The sequence below is a fragment of the Camelus bactrianus genome, chromosome 10 (assembly GCF_048773025.1).
Source record: "Camelus bactrianus isolate YW-2024 breed Bactrian camel chromosome 10, ASM4877302v1, whole genome shotgun sequence".
Lineage (NCBI taxonomy): Eukaryota > Metazoa > Chordata > Mammalia > Artiodactyla > Camelidae > Camelus > Camelus bactrianus.
This window is the reverse complement of record NC_133548.1, coordinates 13,306,324-13,315,209: the sequence shown is the minus strand read 5'-3', so window position 1 is coordinate 13,315,209 and position 8,886 is coordinate 13,306,324. Positions and strand designations below refer to the sequence as shown.

The window sequence follows — 8,886 nt, the reverse complement described above, 5'->3', positions numbered from 1 at the left end:
TCACTACTCCTACTTGTATACACTGAAAATGGAGAGTTTATAGATTTTCAGAGGAAAATCAGGGTCCAGTAACTCAAAGAAGGAAAACTGGACTTCTGTCAGGCAAAAAAACAACCAGAGCCCACTAAGACAGTTTTTACAATTTATCTTTAATATTCTTATGAGGCAGGCGGGATATATCTGCAGAAGTATTTAGATATTTTTCAGCAAAATAGCAAATGTCCTCCAAGGATTGAATGCATCTTCCTTATTGATGCTACATTCCACACTACATCATGAAAAATGTCATACCCTATTATGGGAACAGCATGACATTTTCAAAGTCCCATCTGATGCTCGGTGGGATTCAATGTCCTACTTCTGTTGATTCTAAGTGCTTCTGAGGCACATCAGTGAAAAGGACTCCTGGAGGAGTACGTGTTGTATCCCAAGGCCTGACCTCGCTTCTATCTGCTGTCCTAAATCAGTAGACTTAGTGTAGTGAGTTATAGATTTCTTTCATATGAAATGGCATTCAGTTAATACTCAGTGGAGTAAAACTACATCAGTAAGGTGTATACTTTAATAAAGGTAATTTTTACTAACATTAGTTAACAAAACAAATGAAAAATATTAGAAAAAATATGAGCTAGCTACTCAATGCTCAGCAGACATTTTACTCCTCAGACCACTTATTACAGATCTGCGGGTTCTTGGTGAGGGATGGTTACAGCACACAGAATAGAACATCTGGTCTCAGGCACCATGATGCCGCCCCTGGAACGTGCTTGCAGTTAAGTTACAACAGCTGGTGAGGTTTGTCTTGTAAAGCACAGAGGGGCATCAGGGGCACCAGGTGGGAGCAGAGCGGCTTCCTGGTGATCCACTTCTCCTTTCCCCAGAGAGAGTGTTTTACCTTCTTCCTGTTCTCTGTCATCCTCTCTGCCTTCCACTGGTATTTTCCTCTTTTTCTGTGATATCTTTGGTCAGCCTGAGGGACCTGACACCTCCAAAGATTGTATTTGGTTTCTGAATGCAAGGATGGTTAACTTGCTTTTCTACAGGCTGAGTGGACAAACCAAAAGTTAAATGTATTTCAACATCTGGGATGTTTCTGATTAGCAAAGGTAGGGAAGCTTCAGGGAATACTACTCTCTAGGATGCTAATGTCTTACGTCATTTTGTCTTAAAATATTCCCTTTAGAATGCAGAACAGGATGGGTTTTTTCCAGTATTCTATGGGAAAACTGCTTTCAAAAAGGGATAGATTTGACACTAATGTAGAGTGTTCTAGCAGGTGAGTGACAGAATACTTACCTCTTTGTGCTGAAAGAGGTGTCGTTACAGAATAATCTAAGATCATTTTAACATGCATTTCTGTTTGTGTTGTGCTTATATTGCTCCTACTTTCTTTAAGGAAAAAAAAAACCCAGAAAAAAGTAGACTGTGACTTCACTTCTGGAGAACGCCAGCTTTTCCGTATACAAGAGACAGCTTTAAATAAACTGCTGTACATCACAGATTTCAATTGTTACTCACTGCATGTTTCTAAAATGCTATTTTAAAATATGATTTACAGCTGACACACATCTGAGTTTTAGTTTGAAAAGCTGAATAGCTACTCCTGATGGAAAGTTCAGAGGAAACTTGACAATGTGGAGGCTAAGAACTGAATAATGTAGCTGAGAGGTGGTGTGTGATGAACGTGGGAGGGGAGTTTTATCATTCTTTAATGTGGACTTTTGAGGGATAAAGAACCTTGGGACAATCTGTTAACCTTCCCATAGAGAAAGGGACATTTTTTTTCATAGAAATAAAATGAGTGTAGGTATTCTTCCAAATTTAGAAATGTGGATTGATCCAATCAGGGAGGGTTGGATAGTTTAAGAGAGTCCTAAGGACAGCAATGCTTCTCACTGTGGCTTTTGTAATAAGACAGATTTTTAGGGTAGAGGGACCCACCTAATAGTCTGTAGTCCACCCTCATCTACCCACCAGCTTTTCTGTGTGGTTTTCTTTCAGCTCTTCTCTGTTGGCTCCTAACTCAACGTCTTATCTCTTCATTATTGTCTTGACAAACTTAGCTGTTCTAAAGTTGGCTACACTTGTTCAAAAAGTTGAGATAAGTATAGTAGTTATTAGAAGATGTGCTGTTTTACCAGGGCAATTTTATTTCCAGATCACTGCAACACAGTTTTTTCTGTCAGATTCCTTCAAGGACCTGGTGAAAATTGTTACTATACCTCTGGAAAAAGTGAAAAAAATGGATATATGATCGTACACAGAGGCATGCACAAAAACATGTAAAAATATTAAGAGGATGGGAAAAAATGCCAGGGCACTTCTTGTATTCTTCAAGGTTCTAGGATTCATGTTAAAAAATGTTAAATATTCAATATAAGCATTCTTACAGGTGTCAGAGTCCCAAATCTTCATCACTACGTGGTGCGATTCAAAGTACAGCATCTTTTACTCCAGGTTGTAGAGCTGATTTGCTAAGTTGTTTAAAATTTATCACAATTTTTTTTCTGGATTTATAAATTGGGGGCATGCTTGTCTGTTCACCATACATAATATGTGGATGATCAAAGTAGATTAATAATGTGAATGCGTTTTATATTCAGAATAGTGCTAAAACAAGCAGATAATTATTATAAGAAGTAATTAAGAAAGTTTAATTTAAAAACACAAAGCACTTACATTGCACAAGCCATCAGGTTTGGAACTATAGAGGATACTATCCTGAGACTAGGTAGTTTTCAAAGATTTTCCTTCTAAGAAAGAAGCCAAGGAAAGCCCACACAATTGAATTTAGGCATAGTATGTAACAATACAAGAAATGCTATGAAAGAAACCACTGAAGAACAGAAAAGAGAATTTCCTTTATCATAAAGCAATCACTGGAGACTGTCAGAAGAGATTTCTTAGCCATTGGATTCTGAAGTCTTGAGACGGTTTAAAGTACCTAGGAATAAAACAACATTGCAGTAACAATGGAAACTACTAATTAAGCCATTGATTGAATATTTGATGAAAACTCACAATTACTAACAAGTTAGTGAAACTGTATGTATTTATGATTCTTAACTTATCTTAAAAATATATGTCCTAATCTATAAATAGGGTTAGTCTAGAAATGGACAGCCTAAAGAGATTGATAACATACAAACCAAAAGCCATACAAAGGGTTGACCACAAACGCAGGCCATATTTTCACAAGTACAATTACTACATGATGGATAATTCTTTCAAATGACTAAGGACAGAATGAGCTTATTGCACTGAGTTAGATACTAAGTTCCCTCGAAGTTTAAGATCTTTACCAAAGGGTCCAAAGAGATTTTTTTTTTTTTAAATTGGGAATTACAAAGTAAAAAGCGTCTTCAGACACTTTCCTGGGAGCAATTATTTATCTGGAGGATCTTAAGGTATATTTCAACTTTGCTGAAGGGAAGAAAACTTAGCAAGGGAGAGAAAAAAATAAGGGATATTTTGTGTCTGTTTGGTCTATCATAGTCTGTGCTTTGCCCACTCACAACTTTCAAGACAATGCAATGAAGGTATGGATGGGATTGAGGTGAAACACTATGGGGTAAGTCTTCCAAATTATATTTAAATTGGTCACATTCCATTTATATTTTTATTTGAATTCTTTTCAACATCATCTTGACAAGAAATACCTAGGGGAAATATTTTGTTCTTAGAAGTGAAGCCAATGATAATATCCCTTTCCAAATCTCAAAAATAAATAAATAAATAAATAAATAAAAATCTTCATTCAATGAAATGAAGTTTTAAAGTTGGATAGTCATAGTAATTGATTTTGCCAGGACAGAAAACAAATTGAATTGTCAGTTACTGACCATCTACTATCCTTCTTACCTAAAACTATCTCTCACTCCCTCTCTGACTCTGCTCTGTTACAAGTATGTGGAGATTTCGGGTACCTGGATAAAACAAACACTGCAGGGCATTATGACCATGATCTGGTCCTACACAAACTGCCTGGTGACATCTGCCCTAACAACTTCAGATCTAAAATGCTTAAACACTTGAATTGTGAATGTATGAACTTTCAAGTGCTAATGCCTGCCTTTCATTTATATGTAACCTGTAAAACTTTGCATCTTTTAGAGGATGCTTTTCAGAAATTGGATAAAGAAAAATAAAAATGGGGATATTTGAGATATTATCAACTATTGAAAAACATTCACTTCCCTAGATAAGTGTATGTCAAATATTAAAAAATATCATAAGGGTGTTTAAAAGTAACTTGTGTTTTATTTAGAGATTTTTAGTGCTTCCTCTTTTAAGCTGTCATATCTGGAAAGGAGTGTACAATGAAGTGGGACATATATATATTTATAAAAATACACATTTCTATAAATAAATATATCAAATACATGATGTAAATATCTGTATAAAGGAGACATTTTTATGGCATGGGAGTGGGCAGTGATTTTACATTTATATTATGAACTTCCAAAGGCAGCCACATAGATCCAAAATGCCAACTGATACAACATCCAAATATGGCCCCTAGATTTACTGAATGTGGAAAAGTAATGAAGTTAATAAAATGGAGCCATATCTCTTAACTTTACATTCATTGAATAGCAACATTAACCAGAATCATGTAAAAGCCACAAAGAGTTGTATTTGAAAAGTGCCGTGGGAAGTGTACCACTCACATGCTTACTTGAGACTCATAAAGATCCTATGAAGTGGTCATTACAAATTAAGGAGCAAAGGATTGAAGTGAATTATTAAGAAACTACAATTAATTGTCCATGATGAGAAATACTTATTTTCCTTAAAATATTCTGTAAAACCATGTATCACATCATGAATTAATTATTATTATTTTTTTTGTGTGCAGATAATCCATTTCACAGTCATCCTGTCTCCTCGCTCATGAAATCATGAAGCTGAACAATAATGTGACTGAGTTCATTCTGCTTGGGTTGACCCAGGATCCCGTTAGGAAGAAAATAGTATTTGTCACTTTCTTGCTTTTATATCTGGGGACATTGTTGGGTAACTTTCTGATTATTACTACCATCAAGACCAGCCGGGCACTTGGGAGTCCAATGTACTTCTTCCTTTTCCACTTATCCTTATCTGATACCTGCTTCTCTACATCCATAGCCCCTAGAATGATTATGGATGCACTTTTGAAGAAGACCGCTATCTCTTTCAATGAGTGTATAGTCCAAGTCTTTTCATTCCACTTCTTTGGCTGCTTGGAGATCTTCATCCTTATCCTCATGGCTGTTGACCGCTATGTGGCCATCTGTAAGCCCCTGCACTACACGACCATCATGAGCCACAGGGTCTGTTGTGTGTTGGTGGCTGTGGCCTGGGTGGGGTCCTGTGTGCATTCTTTAGCTCAGATTTTTCTAGCCTTGAGTTTACCTTTCTGTGGCCCCAATGTGATTGACCACTATTTATGTGACTTGCAGCCTTTGTTGAAACTTGCCTGTGCAGATACCTATGTGACCAACCTACTCCTGGTGTCCAACAGTGGGGCCATATGCACAGTGAGCTTTGCTGTGCTGATGGTCTCCTACGTTGTCATCCTGCATTCTCTGAGAAACCACAGTGCTGAAGGGAGGAGAAAAGCCCTCTCTACCTGCATCTCCCACATCATTGTGGTCATCCTGTTCTTTGGTCCTTGTATATTTATATACACACGGCCTGCAACCACCTTCCCCATGGATAAGATGATAGCTGTGTTTTATACACTTGGAACACCTTTGATCAACCCTCTAATATATACGCTGAGAAATGCAGAAGTGAAAAATGCCATGAGGAAATTGTGGAGCAAAAAGGTGATCTCAGACGACAAAAGATGAATAGAAGTTTCAAACTTTTCTTCATAGTTTTGATTGCTCTAAAAGAAAGCCTTAGAGAATATCTTCTTATTGTAGAGTTACTATAATCCTAACTAGAGGCATGAGAATTAGTTTCTTTAGGAAAAAGGCAATGTGAACTCATATGCTGGTTAGTGTTGAGTCAGTTTTATGTAGAAGACACAACACTGGGAGGAAAATTCATGTAAGACACACTGCCTTAGATATTCACTTCTATTCTCTGCCTCTCTGACCTGCCTAATAGCACGGCAGTTTTGATCAGTTTTCCCTGTGCTTCTTTGTATTGATTTCCGGTGTTCTCTGTTTAGAGTTATACTTCTATGAGCTCACAGCCACAGCCTGACAGGTTTTCTCCCTAACAGCTTATTTACTGGACCTTGTGGTCTCATGCCTGATCATGGACCTTCAACTTAGTTGTCTTAACTCAGCAGGCAGCACTAGGTTCAAATAATTGTAAAATCTTCACGTTTTAAGGGACGATATGTATAATCTTGGTAATACCCCTTCTTTGGTGGGGGTTATACTTCAAATTCATATCCTGTTTACCTAGATCCTTCTAGAACAGTTACAGGATATGATGAGAAAATTCACCCTTTTGTAGGAGTCGTCTTTTTTTCGTAGGAAGGTTCTGACTGTTGGGGTTGACTTTATATTAACATTATTTTTGTAAAAACTAGATCTTGCTCCTAAAATAACCCCTTCAGATTTGTAGGAAGTATTAATTTTTCTCTTGAATCACACCCATTATAATAATTTGTTTGTAGTATTAGATTATTATGATTATATCATAGATGTCCCAAATTAAGGTAGGTGTATTTATGTGAGCCAGAAGTAAAGAGTACATGTAATTGATGGTAGGGAATTTGAACATAAATTAAAGAAAGAATGTTATAACTCAGAGGAAGGTTTTTAGACTTTGGAAGATAGTTACATCACAGATATAAATTATTGTCTTTTAATACAATCCAGAAAAAAAAGAATAAGTTAAGAAAGACAGATACTGGGATGAAAATTTATGCAAGGGAATGGGTATCGCTTTTTGTCATCATCCATCAACACTGAAGTCTCTAATTATATGATCCCTAAGAATCTTTCTTACTTCAGTTTATTTTCTTAATTGTATTTTTATGCATGTAGAAAATTCAATATGAGTATTTTTTGTTTATTTGTAACTTCTATTTCTGTTTATAAATAATTAAATTGTATTAAGATGACTAAATTTGTATTAATTTTATTGTACCAAAAACTTTAGAAGTTTTTTAGCTTGAGAAAAAGATTATCTATTTCTCCATGTGGGAATGGAATGAATCTAGGGAAACATATGCATCATTTGTTTTTTTCAGATTCTGTAAATTTCAAGGCTAATCCATCTCAAACTGTTTATCACTGATCACAGATGCTACAGTTTGATTCTGGCCTTGCAAAGTTTATATAGCAGTATATTCCCATTGGTGAAATTTTAGTTGAAGTCTTCTATCAAGACAAGGAAGTGGGGAGGGGATAGCTCAGTAGTAGAGTGTGTACCTAGCATGCATAAGGTCCTGGGTTCAATCCCCAGTACCTCCATTAATACATATATACATATGTACATACGTAACCTAATTGCTTCTCCCACCAAATAAACAATTTTTGAAAAGACAAGGAAAATATGAAAATTTAATACACCTTCTGGACATGCTTTGACTATAGAGCTCCCATGGTCACTGTCACCACATCTCTTGTAGACAGAGATTATGATCAAATTCCTATCCAGGATTTTATAATAAAGATTATAGAAGCTCAAAGATGACTGAGTGTACAACTTCACCAGGATTTTTTTTTTAAGTCTGTGTTCTGATGGAAAAAGAGTGGGACTCTGAGATCTAAAATACACATTTGTGTGAAGAAGAATGAGAATCATAAACTCAAAAGTTGTCTCGCGTTGTTGTAAGTAGCTTCCTCTTTTTTGAAAGACGAGAACAGTCTCCCTTAGCCTAGATGCCATGCTATCACCTCATTTAAAAAGAATTGTCATGCGATGATATTTATTCTCTGCATAAATTTCCTCCATCATTCTTTATTGCTTCCAAACAGTTAACCAGGGATAAGTGGGAGAAAACTCCAAAAAAAGAAAGTATTTTTTTTTCCTGTAGACTCACATCACGGGAAATGCCTCATAGAGTAACGATGTGGTTAGCTTCACTCACAAAACTAAGCGTTAGATCTGTGGGAGAAAAACTACAAGACCTACAAGACAGAGGTGCTAAATTATGATTAATTATTTTGACCATAGGTCAATATCTTAAAAATCTGTACTATTCTTAGGTATGATAGCTTAGGCGTGAATATGATTTGAACTTAATTCATAGTTAGAGGTCCCTAAAGTAAATTGCTTGAAGAAATTACATCTCAGTGTTTTTAGGGTGAGAGAAACTTTCGAAGTATGTCATCAGTTGTATCTATTTTCGGGGAGATAAAAGAAGCCCAGCAAAGAGAACTGTGGGCTGACGGATATGACAACTGAGTTATTTATTTACTTACTTTAATGTTCTCAGAAACATCTTTATTACAGGTGTTCTGAAAACCCTTCTCCGCACGAGTTGCAGAATAACTTCCATTCACTGATATAAATTGTTCTCAATACAGCTTGTAAGTTCTTATTTTTTTCAAATAGCAATCATATTACAGTATCTAACTGGATCAAATTAAGATGTTGGACATCTTAAATTTACACAATGTTATATGTCTAATATATTCAAATAAAAGAAAAGTCTAGGTTCTTTTTAAAGTGTTATCTTGAAGATAAATTTTGACTCAGACTTTGGAGGAACTTGATGGGCAGTGGAAAAAAAAAATCACAACGTGGGAAATTCCTTAAATAAAAATTAATTAACTTTAAACAATGTTGCCTAATATTACACATAATTTTTTTTTTAAAGAAACTTTTACACTTAAAATGTTAAGTCTGGTGAGTGAAGAGTTTTTTGACACAAAGCACTCACCCTTGACTTGAAATTGGATGTCATTATGGGCTGAATTGATTCCCCCAAGAAAA

At 35.8% G+C, this 8,886-nt stretch overlaps 1 protein-coding gene across 1 annotated transcript; it reads left to right on the top strand.

Annotated features, from left to right (window-relative positions):
• The first annotated feature begins 4,901 nt into the window (after positions 1-4,901).
• On the top strand, positions 4,902-5,834 carry LOC141578960 (olfactory receptor 4C16-like). The gene has a single exon (XM_074373049.1). It carries the CDS (start codon positions 4,902-4,904, stop codon positions 5,832-5,834), a length of 933 nt encoding a protein of 310 aa, XP_074229150.1.
• Positions 5,835-8,886: the final 3,052 nt, after the last annotated feature.

Coding starts and splice junctions, on each gene's coding strand:
- LOC141578960 (XM_074373049.1), top strand. CDS start 4,902: ATGAAGCTGAACAATAATGTGACTGAGTTCATTCTGCTTGGGTTGACC.